Below are 17,758 nucleotides of genomic sequence, written 5' to 3'. Positions count from 1 at the left end.
GGTCTATGCCAGAGCCACACCAACGCGGGATCCGAGCCGCGTCTGCGACCTACACGGCAGCTCACAGCAACGCCTGATCCTTAACCCACTGAGCAAGGTCGGGGATCCAATCCGCAACCTCATGATTCCTATCGGATTCATTAACCCCTGTGCCATGATGGGAACTCCTGAATTTTTAATTTAAATGGCTGGTTCTGGTTTGTAGCCAGTTTGTTGGACAGGTTTCATGCATTGGGAATCTCATTATGGGAGAAGAAACTGGTGGGTTCTAAGTATGTTTCTGGGTGGGGGGGATTGCAGTTTGAAAAAGCATGTGTAATAAATAGTATTGGTGAGAAGGACAGTAAAAGCAGTGCTTGTAGTGTGCCCGTCCTGCTGTAAGCCTTTTCTGCATTGATGTTTATGGGAACTGGCGGGGAAGGGCTGCCCTTGTCTCCCTTTTACAGATGAAGACACGCACAGAGGTTCAGAGAGGTTACGTCACTGCCCCAAGGCCACAGAGTGAGTGAGAAGCTTAGGCCCACCTGTCTGGCTTGAATTCAGCCGGTGACCACCCATCCCTGTCACCAAGGAGCCATCCCACACCTGTTGGACTTGAAGGCTATGGATAATCCTCTAACCTTAATTTAGGGCAACCTCCCCCCGCCACCCCCCACCCCTTACCAGTTAGTTGTCAGGAAGTCATGAGGCAGCTTTTGTACCCTCTGGGCGGGAATGGTCTCCTGGTCCCTCCTCTGTGAGGGTGCACAAACATGGCATTTGTGCTTTGTGTGCTTTATGAAGTGGCTTGCATTAAAAAAAAAAAAAAAAGAAAAAGGAAGAAAAAGAGAAAAAATGAAAAAGAATTGGCTCGAGTCTCCCTTCCTGGAATCTGATCAGCTCGGGCAGTTCATGCATTTTCTTCTCTCCCTTCCTCATCCACGTGTTCATTCTGCTTCTGTCACACAAGCTTCAAGCCTCATGATCACATTGGGGTCTTTGTAAATGGGTGTCCTGCTCTGGACTAGATGCCTCAGAAAGTGGCCAGTGACTGGGGCATTGCTGTCGCCCCAGGAGTCTGACACAGGGAGGTGGCTCATGAGTACAGAACACCCTGTGGGTGTGAAGCAGGCAGGGGTGGGTGGCTGGAGCCAGGACTCGATTCTCTGCTTTGGCAGACTCAGACATCTGCAGTACTGAGAGAGGAGTTGGCAGAGCCCTGGTACCTTGCAGAGGGGTCCAGACCTGGAGACTTGGCTCCTTCTAGCCCCACTGCATCTGGGAAGCTCACAGTGACCTTGTCACTTGCTTTCCCATCTCTGAGCTTCAGTTGCCTTTTAACAAAGGGATTTGGACTAGGGACATTTGAAGATGGATTGTATTTTTTGTTTTGTTTTGTTTTTTAAAGCTGCATCTGTGGCATATGAAAGTTTCCAGGCTAGGGATTGAATTGGAGCTGTAGCTCAGCATATCTGAGCTGAGTCTGTGACCTACACCGCAGCTCACAGCAACACTGGAACCTTTAACCCACTGAGCAAGGCCAGGGATCGAACCTGCATCCTCATAGGTACTAGTGGGGTCATTACTGCTAAGCCACAGTGGGAACTCAGGGTTTTTGCTTTTTGCATCTGAAACTCCCTGGGGCCAGGAATTGGCAAAGAAGAAACAGCCTTAACTAAAGAAAAGAGATCTCTGACCTTTGACCCCCCAATTCATTCTGCTTATAATGTTTGCATAGAAGGGATACTCTCCCTGGCACAGTCTGTTTTCCTAAGGGGAACTTAAATCTTCTAAATCTTCTGGATGCTTTTTTTCTTCTCTTCCCTTTCCCTTTTCTTTCTTCTTTTAGAATTATAGACTTGAAAAAAATGAGGGCAGTAAAAGCAAATTGTAGGAGTTCCCGTCATGGCGCATTGGAAGTGAATCCGACTACCATCCATGAGGACGTAGGTTCAGTCCCTGGCCTTGCTCAGAGGGTTAAGGATCCTGCGTTGCTGTGGCTGTGGCCGTGGCTGGCAGCTGTAGCTCCAAGCCTGGGAATCTCCATATGCAGTGGGTGAGGCCCTAAAAAAAAAAAGCAAATTGTAGGGTTGCATATGCTAGGTTTTACCACCATGATTTCTATGAGTCATCAACATTTGAAGCTCATGACATTTTAAACCACTTGTATTTCTGAGTTCCTATAAAAACTCAAAAAAATCCAGCAGTAGGTAGAGCCTGCCCTGTAGACGCGTGGGGCTTGTGTGCTCTAGTTTTCCGCACTCCCCAGCTGTCCCTGTGGTGACATACCCTGCCAGCTGTGCTCGTTCCTTCTGCCTCTGGCTCTCTTTGGCATTCAGCTTCTTTTGCTTTTTGGCGTATATCAGGATTCTCCACCCCCTTCCTCTTCTGTATAAAATTTCTAGGTTTCAGTGTTCTCAAAGGAAAGCCATCCTAGGAGTTCCTTGGTGACTTAGTGTGGTAAGGGTCTAGTGTTGTTGCTGCTGTGGCACGGGCTTGATCCCTGGCCCTGGCATTTCTGTGTGCCATGGGCATGGCCAAAAATAAAAATAAATAAAAAGGCATTTTAGCATCATAACCCCCCCCCCATATTTTCACATTTTTTTGGTAGAGACCTTTTATTATGAAGTGAAGATGTAGGCTGAGTGTTATGGTTTCACCTATTTTCCATATATCAGGAATTCGTTACTTTTAGGGGCATTTTAAGAAGAGCTTTAGAACTCACGTTATTTTTAGGGGAAAATCTATTCTAAGGTTCATAATTAATTTCTGACTGCCTTTTGTCCAGTGGTTTCACGTTTAAGGAAAAGGTTGAAAACATGTAGGCACTTTTTCTTGGGCCCGGAGGTGGGGGGCATCCCGGAGCCTGGAAGGATGCGTCCGGCCTTCTGTGGAGGAGGGTCAGGTGCCTTCGCGTCCTGCAGTAGGTGGGGCAAGAAATGCCTCCTCCTGGATGACATGAGGGCCCTTCCTGAAAAATACCAAGTATGAGCTGTAGTTTCTTGGAAAGTTTTGAGTTTGAGGGCAGTGTTCTCTCCCCTTCCTCCCTCCTTTCTTTTTCTTTTTTTTTTTTTTTTTGTCTTTTTTGCTATTTCTTGGGCCGATCCCACGGCATATGGAGATTCCCAGGCTAGGGCTCGAATTGGAGCTGTAGCCACCGGCCTACGCCAGAGCCACAACAACGTGGGATCCGAGCCGCGTCAGTGACCCACATCACAGCTCACGGCAATGCCGGATCGTTAACCCACTGAGCAAGGGCAGGGATTGAACCCTCAACCTCATGGTTCCTAGTCGGATTCGTTAACCACTGCGCCACGACGGAATTCCCCCTCCCACCTTTCTTTGCTTTACTTTTTTTTTCCCCTTCTCATTAGAGAAGTGATGATCAGCTAACGGATTGGTGCAAAATGGCCTTAGGTATACCTTTGATTGAATAGGGCAAAAAACCGCTGGGGCTCCTCTCACCTCAGGGGTGCAGATGTCATCAAGAGGCGGGCTAGGACCTAATTTTGTTGGGTCCTTGCATCGTCTTAAAAAACTGGGACATTGCACCGAAGTCCCTTGTTGGGTGGGGGGCAGGGTATGAACAGCTGAGACAGGTCAGGGGACAGCATGCAGGATCGCCCACGTCTTCCTGAGACCAAGGGGCCCTGGGCATGTGTGTCCACCTGGCTGTCTTGGTCAGTGGAGCTGAGTGTCCCCTCCCACTCCAGGGCTGCGTGGTGCTTCTTTACTTTGTGTTTTTACCAAATGCAGGAGGAGCAAGCAAGCTGGAGCAAGGACTGTTTTCATTAATCTGTGCTCCCTTTGTGGCCCCAGAAGGGCTTTGAGTCTCTGGTCCTCTCCCCTTGCCCCCGGCCCCCCAGGCGTGGACCCTGTGCCCACACGCAGCCCCAGCTCCCATCCGCTGGTTTTCGCTGACCAGGTGCGGCCCGAAGCACCTTCTGATTGGCACAGAGCCCCGTCCCCTGATGGGCATATCGTCATATTACGTCTGCTCTCCTGTGAGGGGAGTCGGGTCCTTGCCCTAGAGACCACGTGACTTGCAAAGCTTCAGCTATTTACTTACTCTCTTTCTAGAGCCCTTTTATAGAGAAAGTGTGCTGGCTCCTGGTGTAGACTGAGGTGTGCCAGAAGTGAGTTAACAGGCCTGTCTCTTTCCTCGTTAAGCCAGCCTGCGGAAGAAGCAGGGAACGGCACTGCTCGCCGCTCGCAATGAGCTCACAGCAATGCAGGTTGCAACCTGCTTGCCTTCCTTGCAGGCTGGGAACACACCTTGTGCATGTGGGGAAGAAGAAAAACAAGCCATTTTCCCTGAAATGATTTGCTTTTCCTTTCTAAAAATGTTCCATATTCGTTATCAGATGATTTTTTTCGGAGCAGGAAACACTTACAAGCAGCAGATAAGGCTGGTATCTGATTGACAGGGAGATTACCAGGCAGGTAGTTCTCAGCAACAACGGATGAGACCTCCTGAGAAGAGAAGGGGCAGGCTGCCCATCAGTGCCTCCTGGTCTTCCCAGGAACACCCCCCGCTGGCCAGGTGTGGGCGGGGGTGGGGACACGGGGAGGAACCTCACTTCTGAAATGGCAGTACCCTGGCTTCTGTTAGATGGGAAGGACTTGGCCTGCTGGTGAGGGAGATGAGCTGTCGTATTCGATTCTTCTAGTTTCACTTGGGTCTTAATGACTCTTCCTGTCCTATTATTAACTCACTGAAAGGAAGTCAGGCCCTGAAATATGGTTTACTGCTATCTTGCCGAAGCCACAAAGCATCCTGGAAGACCCCACTCAGGGTAGAAATAGTTTTGCTTGCTTGATATGTGCACTTTATCTTTCAATGGAAGTTCCTCCCCGCCCCCACCTCTCCCGTAACCCCCTCTAACGCCCTCCCCCAGAGATATTCAAAAGACCATTTTCCCAGGCAGTTAGCAGATCCTCTACGTTGGCAGCTTTTGGCTGAGGTCAGTTTTGCCCCCACCAAGGGACATTGCGAACGTCTGGAGATATTCTTGATCATCAGTTTTGAGAAGGGGGAGGTTGGGGAGGGGAGTGCCACCACCCGGCTGTGTGATGCTGCACACCCTGCAGGGCACAGGACAGCTCCCTGCAACAAGGAGTTTTCTGGCCCAAGATACCAAGTTGAGGACCGCCCCCCCCACCCTAGATGCTGTTATCTTTTCATGTCTTTCCCCCCCCGCCCCGTTTTTCCCCTTCTGTTTGTAAACGTCTTCTTATTTTTCAGATCCCAGCCCCCGACCCCCCCAGCTTTTTGCATTAAGCAGTTAGTGTTTTGTGTTATTTTTTTTGTCTTTTGTCTTTTTAGGGCTACATCCACGGCATATGGAGGTTCCCAGGCTAGGGATCTAGTTGGAGCTGTAGCCGCCGGCCTATGCCAGAGCCATAGCAGCACGGGATCTGAGCCAAGTCTGTGACCTATACCACAGCTCACAGCAATGCCAGATCCTTGACCTGCTGAGCAAGGCTAGGGATCGAACCCGCAACCTTATGGTTCCTAGTCAGATTCGTTTCTACTGCGCCGCAACAGGAACTCCAAGCAGAAGTGTTTTTTGTTGGTTAGTTATTATTATTATTATTTTGGTCCTTTTAGGGCCGCACTTGGGGCATATGGAAATTTCCAGGGTAGTGGTTGAATAAGAGCTGCAGCTGCCAGCCTACACCACAGCCATTGTAAGTAACACAGGATCCAAGCCCCGTCTGTGACCTGCAACACAGCTCATGGCTATGGCGGATCCTTAACCCACTGAGGGAGGCCAGGGATCGAACCTGTGTCTCTGGATACTAGTCAGGTTCCTTTCCATTGAGCCACAATGGGAACTCCCAGAGGTTTTTTTTTTTTTTTTTTTTGTCTTTTGTTGTTGTTGTTATTGTTGTTGTTGTTGCTATTTCTTGGGCCACTCCTGCGGCATATGGAGGTTCCCAGGCTAGGGGTTGAATCGGAGCGGTAGCCACTGGCCTACGCCAGAGCCACAGCAACGCGGGATCCGAGCCGTGTCTGCAACCTACACCACAGCTCATGGCAACGCCGGATCGTTAACCCACTAAGCAAGGGCAGGGACCGAACCCGCAACCTCATGGTTCCTAGTCGGATTCGTTAACCACTGCGCCACGACGGGAACTCCCCAGAGGTTGTTTTGAATTGCAGAGAGTATTATCTGAGGGGTCCTTTAATCGTCAGCATCTTTTCTGCATCCAGCACCATCTTCCATGGGGCATAGGAACGAGAGAAAGTGCTGGGAGACCCACCTTGCTCTGGGCTTGGGTGTCCGTTGTCTTTTTAATAGAGTTTTCTAATCTGTCCATTAAGATGAGTGGCGTCTGCCTTTCGAGGTGATGGCGAAGACAAAGTGAAGATGGGGACAGTAGGCGGAAACGTGTAAATGGGAAGAATATCGTAGCGATGATGTTATTTTCTGAAACTGAGTAGAGCACTTATTTGAAATGTTGAACTGAAACAGGGAAATAACTGGGCTGAGAATTACGCAATTGCCCTGGTAACAGACGTAGCTGTTTTTTTTAGTAGAAATGAGAGTAGGGAGGCTTAGAAGGATTGGCTCACAAACATCTGCTAAGTAAGCATCTGTGAGGCTCTGTATCAAGGGGTGTAGAAGTAGCAGGCATTTCGAGACCATTAAAACTCAGAATAAAAATAAAACCTGGAGCGAGACAGGGGTGCCTGCTGTTTTGGCTACTCGTTCCCCTTAGCCTGCAGGTCCTAGCTGCTAAAATCAGGAGAGAAAGAAGTAATGTCAAAATATCAGACGTGGACGAACACAACTCATGGTACTTGGACATAAGATTTTTAATCAATAAATGATTCGACCTGATCATGTTTGGGGTATTAAACATCTAACAGCACTTCTATGTGCCAACAAAAACTATTTAAAAGCTGTAATAATAAAAGGTCCCATTCACAGCAGCAGCAAACGTCATGCCGTCCCTGACCAGTGTTGGGAGGTCTTTATGGAGGAAACTCATGTCTTCCTGAGGGACCGGAAGACAGCTCGCTCTGCGAGGAAGTTTATTCGGGGGTAGGTGCTGTGCTTGCACCTGAGAGCTTGTCCACGGAGACAAGGCTAAAGTGGGCTGAGGGGCGTCTCCAGCTCACACAGTCAGGTACTGGGTCCTCTTGACACTTAGCACCAGACTTCCTCAGGCTTCCTCCACGGGAGTTCTCACTGGTCTCCAGGAGGCATTTTCCGAATGAGTCTCTTCTGAGTGATTGTATGTGTTTGGAGGGTGGCTTTGCTGGATTCTGTAATAGACCATTAGGGAAGCATTTAATTCTGGTGATGTTTTGGGATAAGGAGGGGTCTGGCCCCAAGAATTGGCCACCCCTCTCTCTTATCTTTCTGCCCTTGTTGGTTCTCAGTAGCAGATGTGGTTTCTCTGCGAATACCAGGACCGACCATGTTCAAGAAGAACCATGGTTTTAGGAAAGCCTCTTGTTGGCTCTAAGTATCTGGTGCACTGGGGATAGACTTTAAAAAGTTGATGATTTTGGGTTTCTCAAATCCAGTGGCTCTGGTCTCCAGAAGCCTGTTGTTGAAAGACTCCCACAGCAAACGGCCATACATTTCTTGGCTTTGCACGGATAGACTTCTGGAGGTTGGGCTTGTAACCGTATTAGCAACGCTAGTAGTGGCGGCTCTGTGTTAAATGCATACCTCCTATGATTCCATGTAAATCCAGCCACAATACCCTGGCGTTAGGTATTGTCATCCCCATTTTACAGATGAGAAAATTGAAGCTGAGGGATTAAGAGACGTGCCCTGAGCCACGCAGCTCTAGAGCTAAAACGGAACTCGGGCAAGCCTGCTGGCAGCCCCGCTGCTTTCCTGTGAGGGTTGCCTGTTGACTCTGAGACACCAGCGTTTCAATCCATGGCCTTTTAAAGAAAGAAAAAGAAATCCTGACTCTCTAGCGACATGCCAGCCCTGTATCGAGTAGAGCAACCCAAGATGGCTTTTTAATGAATGTGTAAAATGCTGTGATTTTCTTTTGTTGTTATTGATGTGTTTGTTCAAATTCCTTTTGCGAATGCGCATTTGTTTTGAAACCAAACCTGTCTTTCTTGCCTACATTTCAGTCAGAACTAAGACATGGTCCGTTTTACTATATGAAGCAGCCACTCACCACAGACCCTGTTGATGTTGTACCGCAGGACGGACGAAATGATTTCTACTGCTGGGTTTGTCACCGGGAAGGCCAAGTGCTTTGCTGTGAGCTCTGTCCCCGGGTTTATCACGCTAAGTGTCTGAGACTGACATCGGAACCAGAGGGGGACTGGTTTTGTCCTGAGTGTGAGGTTAGTTCCTGACGAACGAATGCGCGTTGTCTGCCTCGTTTCTTCTCCTTTCTCTTTCTCCCTTTCGTTTCGAGTTGTTCACGTAATCCCGCCACAAGGAAAAGAGAAATTTCTTGCCTTCTGTCTCCTCTATCCCGGTCACCCCTTTTGGGGACCAACAGTGGCCGTGGCCTTGGCACTGCAGCTCTTGGAAAGACGGTTGCACTGAATCTTGTTTTTGATTCGTCCCGGGTCGTTGGATCACGCTGAGGCCTGCAGCCTTTTTCGACTCTCCTGTCATGAACATGTCAGAAGTTCACTTAGGAACGCCTCGCAGTTGCTTATTTTGCAAAGAGCTTGTGAAGTGTCCGCCTTCCTTGCACGTCCTCTCCTGCTGCATCATGGAGTCGTCGGCCGTGGCCATGCTGGGAAGACTGCTGGTTGTGTGTCCCACGTGGTTGTGGTTGCATCTGGTGCTTGCGTTCCCGCAACAGCTCTTTCTCCAGTGCCTATGAGGTACTCGGGGTTCGACAGCAGACACGAAGAAGCCTGGATCCCATTCTTTTTCAGAAGAAAAGAAGGCAAACCAAAATAAAGTTATATACAGTGTGTTAGGAGAAGAGTGTTCTAGACAAACAGAATCTACGTTGATGAGTAGGGAGTGGGGTGGGGGTGCAAGGTGTTCCCATTGTACTTTTATTTTATTTTTTTTTTTTTTTTTTTTTGTCTTTTCTAGGGCTGCACCAGGGCATATGGAGGTTCCCAGGCTAGGGGTCTAATTGGAGCTGTAGGCGCCGGCTCACGCCAGAGCCACAGCAACACCAGATCCGAGCTGCATGTACGATCTACACCACAGCTCACGGCAACGCTGGATCCTTAACCCCCTGAGCAAGGCCAGGGATCGAACCCGAAATCTCATGGTTCCTAGTCAGATTCGTTAACCACTTAGCCAAGACGGGACGCCAAGGTGTTTCCATTTTAAATGAGGAAGTGCAGGAAGCCTTCTTAGGATTTGAGAAAGACCTGAAGAAGAGAACGAGCGAGCCATGGAGCCACAGGGGGAAGACCTTCCAGGCAGACAGGCTGCAGGTATAGAGCCAGAGGCGGAAGCATGCTGGTGTAGTGAAGGGAACATGTATGTTTCTTTGTAGCAAAGCCTTAAGCACACTTCATTAAAACAGTTACTGTGGGAGTTTCCTTGTGACACAGCAGGTTGAGTATCTGGCATTGTGGTAGGCGGGGTGGTGCGGGTTCGTCCATGGCCTGGGAACTTCTGTAGGCTGCAGGTGCAGCCAAAAAAACCAAAAACATAAAACAAGAGTTCCTGTTCTGGTGCCGTGGGTTAAGGACCTGGCATTGCTGCAGCTGTGGCATAGGTCTCAGCTGCGGTTCAGGTTCGATTCCTAGCCCAGGAACTTCTCTGTGCCCTGGGTGTGGCCCGAAAACAAACCAAAGCAGTCGTGATGGCTTCCACTCTTCTGCGATGTCTTAGTCTTGGCAGCTTCCAACTGTGATGCTATTTCCAAATGCTGAAGATGAGAATGTCATCTGCAGCATCGTTTAGTATGGAATGTCCCTTGCGTTCAGAGGTATATTGGTCTTAGATCTCAAATGAGGATGTCGGAAGTGGAAAGCCCTCCCAGGTGTTGATCGTGGGGAAGAAAAGCAAGCTCTAGGATAGCGACTGTAGTACCTCTTGAAGATAAGAAATGTACGGAGAGAAGTTAGACATCCAGTCAGTATGGCGTGATGATGACACCGAAATTGTGTTCTGCCCCTAAAATTGCAGAAGCTGGCCACTAGATGGAGAGATGGGCAGGACACGGGTTGCCTGGCAAGGCCTTCCTCTTCAGAGCCCCACCTCGTTCTGCTGCCTTTGGTGTGGGAACTGGAACCTTCATCTCGAGTTCCTTTTGTCTCAACTCACCCTTCCCAGTTGTTCAATAATTTTGCAGGAAGTTCCCTGATGGCCTTGCGTTTGAGAATCTGGCATTGTCACTGCTGTGGCTTGGGTCACTTCTGTGGCACAGGTTCAATCCCTGGGCCGGGAATTTCCACAGGCCGAGGATGTGGCCAAAATAAAAATGTCTATTAAAATAATTTTGTAAGGAGGATAATGGCTCAGATAGGGTGCTTTTGCTGCAAATAATAGATCTTGATGAAAGGCAGCTGAAACGGTAAGGGTGTGTTACCATGTGTAGAAGCAACCCAGAGGCAGGGCCAGACCAGAGTTTGCGCAGAGCCAGACACTGCATTTCCCTGTGGAGGCGATCTGTTCCTCGTGGCTCTAAGGTGGCTGCTGGGGACCCCATCACATGTGGCTAGACAACCATCCCCCTCAGAGGAGTGTTTCTCCTCATGTGCCTTTTTATCAGCCTCTGGCTGACAGGCCCTTGGGCTCCGTGGCCAGCATTGGATCACCCGTCCCCCTGCAAGAAAGGTTTGAAAATACCTGTCTGGCACTCTCAGTCCGTCATGTGGGAACCATGCATTGACAGCCAGCACTGACAGCATTGACCCATTGAGGGGGGCTGGGGCGGGAAGAGGTGAATGACAGTTGAGTGGGCAACCCAAGCGTTGACCTTGAATGGTTACCTAGAAATGAGCTGGAATTCAAACCCACAGGTATTAAGCGTCTAAGACTTAGGGTCTGGAGTTTCTTGCAGGGGCGAACTGGGGAGGCAATCAGCTGGGGAGACAGCCGTTTCAGGCTCTGATAGCTGAGAAGCTGGTTCCCTGCATCACGGGCCGATTTCTGCTTCTGGGCCCCGCTCCTGTTGCCCTTGTTCTCGACAACGGACCGACACAGCTACAAGTTCCTTGTGGAGAATTCAGACATCGAAGAATGGAGACTAGAATTCCATGGCAATTCATTGGAGAAAACTCTTCTCAGCTCTCTGCGCAGATGGTTCAAGAGCATTTTCTGACGTCATCCGAATTTGCTATTTTTGTTGTCGCTACCTAAGGCTTCTGAAGCTCTGAGATACAGGACCAGATTTACAGAGCAGAATCTGGCTTCAGATGTGTCTTTGGTGGAATTTCTCTTATAAAGTGACGTTTATTGCCCATGGAGATAAGCAGTTAGGTTCTGCTCTGTGCATTGTTTGCCAGGATTTCCTGAGTGGGTTCCCAACAGTGGAGACGGAGAAGGAAGTCGTGTTCATTACGAGTTCCTGCCATTGCTTAGGTTGTTTCTACAGGGAAGACTGTCCCTTTCCATCCACGATGTCACTGAGTGAATGAATGCCCTGTCAGTTTCCAGGAAGATAGCCCAGGACCTTAAGAGGATCAAGGGACGTGGCCGATTCACTGTGTGAAGAAGTGACTCTGAAACCATCAGTGGCCTTTTTCATATCCTGTACCTGAAACCCAAGGTTATAATAGTGACAATTTTTCAGGACCTTGCCTACCTGCACCTTTTTCTGATTATATCATCTCTATGAGCTCAAAAACTTTTCTTAATAAGGTAATCAGTGGATTGGTGTGCTCCTTAATCTTTATCCACGGATCCTGCCCACAAGTCAAGACCGGAGTCCTGGTCAAGCAAACAGCTGGTCTTATTTGTTTATTTATTTATTTGGGTTAGGGCTGCACCCGCGGAGTATGGAAATTTCCAGGCCTGGGGTCGAATCAGAGTTGCAGCAGCCAGCCTACGCCACAGCCACGGCAACACCGGATCTGAGCCAATCTGCCATTTGTACCATAGCTGGAGGCAACGCTGGCTCTTTAACCTGCTTAGTGAGACCAGGGATAGAACCTGCATCCTCGCGGACACTGTGTCAGGTTCTTAACCTGCTGAGCCGTAACGGGAACTTCCGCAGCTGGTCTTGTTTGGACAGGAATTATTCGTTCTGCGTGAGAAACAGAATTATTTGTTCTGGAAAATTAAGAGGGTAGGTAACTGAGTGTGTGGGATAGGAACTGTATTTTCTAACTGGCTGTTTGTGTGATTTTGACTTGTAGAAGATAACGGTGGCTGAGTGCATCGAGACTCAGAGTAAAGCCATGACCATGCTCACCATCGAACAGTTATCCTACCTGCTCAAGTTTGCCATTCAGAAGATGAAACAGCCAGGGGTAAGAAGGCGGTCCCTCTCGCTGTCAGCGTAAAGGGCAGAGAGGCACTTTTGTTCCTTGTAGTTGCCTTAGCTTTTCAAACACTTACTCTTTGAGTCTGGGGCGCTTGATTTCAAGTATCTGTAAATTAACGATAAGGGACAGCGGTGTGCAGTTCGTTCTCAAAAGCGAGCGCTTTGTGTCCCCAGGAGTTTAATCAGGACCTGACATGCGGTAGAAAAGTTGGTGGGGATTTTAAGATTTTGAGTGGTTGTGAAGTGAAACCTGAGACCCATTTCAGCCCTGATTCTTTATGATCAGGGACTAATGATGGATCCTTCAAGGAAAGCTCAACCAGTGAGCTTCCCAGGAATAAGGATGTGGGTTGCCCCTGCAGGTGTCAGAAGGGACAGGACGGACAGCCTTTACCCTGTAAGGAAAATCTGCATGTCAGGGCCGGGCTGCCACATTCAGCTGAAACAAGCCACGTGCTCCTCAGTGATTGCTTCCCGAGACTCCGGTCATATCATGGCTGTGGTGGTTTTGTCGTTTCTGTGACCGTTTTCAGGAAGATGGCAGTAAAGTACTTTGTTTATAAAAATAGTATGCTACGGCCAGATGACATGTTGTGATGATCCACACCTTGCCACAGTTTTCCCTGCAGAGACTTGGGTTCTCGGTAGGGTTCCGTCTGATGTGTACAAAAGGGCCGTACAGTCTAGTGGTGACCTTTGCTGAAACCCTTCAGAGTTTGCTTTTTAAGTCAAACGGCTATACAGAAACGTAGAATCTTAGCGTTTTTAGTAGCCACTCTGGTTTAATTTCTTTAAAAAAAAAGTAGAAGCTTTAGTTTTAAGGTTCTGTCCTGAAATTTGATATCAGGAGGAAAAAAGTCCCGAGCATGCCAGTTGGGTGTTGCTAAATTGGGAACCTGTCTGTCTCTTTCACAAGATCTCCGTCAATGGAAGCAAACATACATAGCTTCCGTATTGTTAAAAAAAAAAAAAAAAAAAAAAGGAATGAACACCAAAAATACCCCAACTTTGGCAAGAGCAATAGATTCATCTAGATTTGTCCGCACTGTAGACTCATAAGCCAAAAAGAAGTCAGAGAAGGTGCTGACTTCTTACGTAAATTGTTTGTTGTAAAATGAGTCAGGGCAGAACGTTGCTGATTTTGTGGAAGCAGCTTTTGAACATATGGTGATTCTGCATACGAAAGAGCTCAGATACCTGCAAGTGGGAACCCATTCAGATGACTTGTTTGAGCATAATTTGGTGTTCAGTTACATCTTTTAGATTTTTTAATTGGTAAATAGCATCCATCCATAAACCAGGCCTTCCATTTTGAACCGAGTCAAGTAGGGCTTTAGAAAGTGGATCGAGAGAGAAAACCTTTACATAGTCCCAGTGTTGAAGGTCATATGGCTCCTTAAAGGAGGAGCAAGATCTCACTACAGTCCCTGCCCGTGTATGTAGGACACCTCTGGGCACTTAGGGGAGCTTTGCTTGGCGTTTCATCTGTAGGTGTAGCCTGATTTCACCCCCTGTCAGTTTTGATTGTGAGCATTTACAGTGTATTTGATAAGCCTCCTTCAGAGTTCAGGTCTAAAGTGACTGAGAGCCTGTTGTTCTTGTCTGTCTGAATTTAAGAGGCCTGGACCTGTTATTCGAGTGTATATCTGTATACTGAAAACAAAACACACGACAGAACAGAAACAACTGGCCCGTTGATTATAACCAGGCAGCATTAGAAGGTGAACCAGTGTGGAGCCTCCCCAGGTCTTGTTTTTGTAGCAAGCTTTAGATTTGTCTTATCTGGGGAGTGAGTTGCCCCCACCTGTAAAGTGCTTGGTTGGAATCAGTGCTTGGTCTTCCGTTGCAGTGATGGGTTCGTGTCTGTGTGTGTGCACCTTTTCTCTTATAGACAGACGCATTCCAGAAGCCCGTTCCCTTGGAACAGCATCCTGACTATGCAGAGTACATCTTCCATCCCATGGACCTTTGTACATTGGAAAAGGTTGGCTTCCATGGAAGAGCCCACACTTGTTGAGATGACTGAAGATCCTCCCTCACTTCCTGTGCCCCGTCTCGACTTTTTTTTCTTTCACCTGTGGCATGCGGAAGTTCCCGGGCCAAGAATCGAACCGGTGCCATCGCAATGACAACGCCTGATCCTTAGCCCATTAAGCTACCAGGGAACTCCACATGCCCCATCTCAAGTGAAATAGTTCCTTCGCATCTCCTCTCCATTTTTATGCGGATGGAAGCACTGACTCTCCATCCCCAACTTGTTCTGTGACATTTTCCCACGGATTGCAGTGGGGTCTGGAAACGCACTGCCTAGCTGCAAATACTATCTCTGCTGGTGATTCTGAGAAAGCCACAGCTGCTAAAAACTAGTCATTTGACGGATTTAGCCTTTCCCTTCTCTTTCTTTTGGAGGTGCTAATGACAGCAGCAGGAAGGAAGATGAAAAAAATAAATGTCTGGGAAACCTGCATGTTAGCAATAAATATGTGGCTTCATTTTTCCTTTTTTTGTCTTTTTAGGGTCGCATCTGCGGCACATAGAGGTTCCCAGGCTAGGGGTCTAATCGGAGCTGCAGCTGCCAGCCTTTGCCATAGCCATAGCAACGCCAAATCCGAGCCGCATCTGCGACCTACACCACAGCTCACGGCAACGCCGGAACCTTAACCCACTGAGCGAGGCCAGGGACCAAACCCACAACCTCATGGTTCCTAGTTGGATTCATTTCCGCTGCGCCGCGACGGGGACTCCCATATGTGGCTTCTTAGATCTACTAATTCTACTGATAATATTTCTTCAACACCTAAAGGTGTTCTTTAGCGTTCAAGCTAAAAATGCCCCTTGTAACATTTTGGATTGTGTATGTCATCCTAGTGCTGATTCTCAAATTGTTGGCACCAAACTGTGGACCAAGAAAGGCAAGGATGAGGAGCAGGCCTGACTTCATGTTGTCTGTATTGGTGACCCCCCCCCCAACCCCAGTAGTAAATCCAGGCTGCTTTTGAAAACTGTACACACCCTTATGGTATTAAAAAAAGAGGGCATTCCAAAAAGAGAAGGTTGGAATCCTAGCTTCATAAATTAATAGCTTTGGAAGCTTGGATTAGTTCCTTAACATTACCGTGCCTCTGTTTCCCTGTCTGTAAAATGGGGCTAGTACCAGCTTCATGGAGTTTTCAGTTAGGAGGCTGACGTGAGACTGTGCAGCTAACACATATGTAAATACATAGCGCACCCTGGCTCGTTGGACGAAACCACTGGATAAATGACAGTGCTGTAAGGAGAGAATTCAAGCTAGGAGGATGAACGCAGTGAATTCATTTTTATAGAGTCATAGATCTCAAGTATAATAGCATCTTGGGAAATGAGTAAAAGCATTAATTAATTTGGCAAATGACTGCTAAGAAAATTATGTGGAGACGCAGGTGTTACTGGCTTTGGTTTCTAGAGACTCACCGGTGATTATTTTCCATGACTTTTCTCCCCAGAATGCTAAAAAGAAAATGTATGGCTGCACAGAAGCCTTCCTGGCTGATGCAAAGTGGATTTTGCACAACTGCATCATATATAATGGGGGTGAGTGATGCCGATGACTCTAAGAAAGAGAGGATGCTGTGTGTGTTGGCTATTCTCCTGCCCTTCATTTAAAAAGAAAAAAAAAACCAGACTCTTTTTTCATGTGTCAGAGCCAATGGTTGAGAATACTTGTGAATAATACATGGCTAACGTGTGGATAATACCGTTTTTTTTTTTTGGGCCTCTGCTTGCAGTGGCTTCACGTGGATCTCAGTTCCCAAACCAGGGATTGAACCCAGGCCGCAGTGGCGAAAGCACCACATCCTAACCCGTAGACCCCCAGGGATCTCCCTGTCACCTGCCCTTTTAAAAAACCTTATTTATAATAATTACGTAAAATAAAAAGCACAGATTTTATAGGTAGATTCCGTGAATTTGACAGACGTGTAACCACCTTTGTAACTCCAACCCTAAATAAGCTCCTGGGACGTTTCTGTGACCCTATTTTATTCCCACTTGGCCCTCTCCAGTAAAGCCACCCTCCTCCAAAGGAACTACTGATCTCTTTTCTCTATAGGTTAGTTTTACACATTCTAGGATTTCCCAGCAGCCGAGTCAGAGTCAGGCTACACTGATACAGTGTAGTATTTTTAAGATTCATTCATGCTTTGTGTGTATCAGTGGTTTCTTAATTCTTTTTTGTCTTTTTGCTATTTCTTGGGCCGCTCCCGTGGCATATGGAGGTTCCCAGGCTAGGGGTCCAGTCGGAGCTGTAGCTGTCGGCCTACACCACAGCAACAGCAACTCGGGATCCGAGCTGGGTCTGCGACCTACACCACAGCTCATGGCAATGCTGGATCCTTAACCCACTGAGCAAGGCCAGGGATCGAACCCGCAACCTCATGGTTCCTAGTCGGATTCGTTAACCACTGAGCCAGGACGGGAACTCCAGTGGTTTCTTATTTCTGAGTGGTTTTTTTTTAATTGTACTAAGTGATTTATTTATCCATTCTCTTTTTTTGATGTTGATGGATATTTGGATTGGTTCCAGTTTTTTGCTACTGTGCTTCAAGCCACCGTGAACGTTCTTATGCAAGTCTCTGTGTGGACATATGTTTTCTTTTCTCTTGGGTAAATACCCCAGGGTACTATTGCTAGATCAGTGGGTAGGTTTATATTTACACTTATGAGAAACTTTACCAAACTCTTTTGCGAATTGATTATATTATTTTACACTCCTAATGGTGTGTATGATGCGTTGTTGCTCCACATCATTGGCAGCGTTATTCGGTATTGTCTTTTTAATTTTCGGCATGTTTTTAAAACGGCCACACCTGCGGCGTATGGAATTTTTGGGGCAAGGAATTGGATCTGAGCTACAGCTGCAACTTATGCCACAGGTGTGGCAACACTGCATCGTTTAACTGGGCATTGAACCCGCACCTTCACAGTGACCCGAGCTACTGCAGTTGGATTCTTTTTTTTTTTTTTTTTTTTTTCCGGTCTTTTTGCCATTTTTGGGCCGCTCCCGTGGCATATGGAGGTTCCCAGGCTAGGGGTCTAATCAGAGCTGTAGCTACACCGAGCCACAGCAGCTACAGCTGCGTCTGCAACCTACACCACAGCTCACGGCAACGCCAGATCGTTAACCCACTGAGCAAGGGCAGGGACCGAACCCACAACCTCATGGTTGCTAGTCGGATTCATTAACCACTGCGCCACGACGGGAACTCCTGCAGTTGGATTCTTAACCCATCGTGCTACAGGGGGAACTCCAGTCTTGAAGGCATGAAATATTATGCCATGGTGGTTTTGCCTGTCTGTTTCGAATGCCTAAGGGTACTGAGTATCTTTTCATGTGCTTATAAGT

At 47.8% G+C, this 17,758-nt stretch overlaps 1 protein-coding gene and 1 long non-coding RNA gene across 2 annotated transcripts in view; one reads left to right on the top strand and one right to left on the bottom strand.

The window, feature by feature from the left end:
* ZMYND8 (zinc finger MYND-type containing 8) overlaps positions 1 to 17,758 on the top strand; it is a 131,876-nt gene that overhangs the window by 44,379 nt on the left and 69,739 nt on the right. The window contains 4 exon segments of the mRNA XM_021078039.1: positions 8,090 to 8,308; positions 12,251 to 12,364; positions 14,270 to 14,362; positions 15,861 to 15,948. Coding sequence (XP_020933698.1) covers positions 8,090 to 8,308; positions 12,251 to 12,364; positions 14,270 to 14,362; positions 15,861 to 15,948 — 514 coding nt within the window.
* Positions 2,586 to 6,353, bottom strand: LOC106506709. The gene is made up of 3 exons (XR_001302178.2): positions 6,247 to 6,353; positions 4,374 to 4,452; positions 2,586 to 2,950 (listed from the first exon to the last, which is right to left on the bottom strand). It is a non-coding gene; the product is annotated as an uncharacterized LOC106506709 (long non-coding RNA).

Source organism: Sus scrofa, chromosome 17, assembly GCF_000003025.6.
Source record: "Sus scrofa isolate TJ Tabasco breed Duroc chromosome 17, Sscrofa11.1, whole genome shotgun sequence".
Classification (NCBI taxonomy): domain Eukaryota; kingdom Metazoa; phylum Chordata; class Mammalia; order Artiodactyla; family Suidae; genus Sus; species Sus scrofa.
This window is presented reverse-complemented; position numbering and strand designations above follow the sequence as displayed.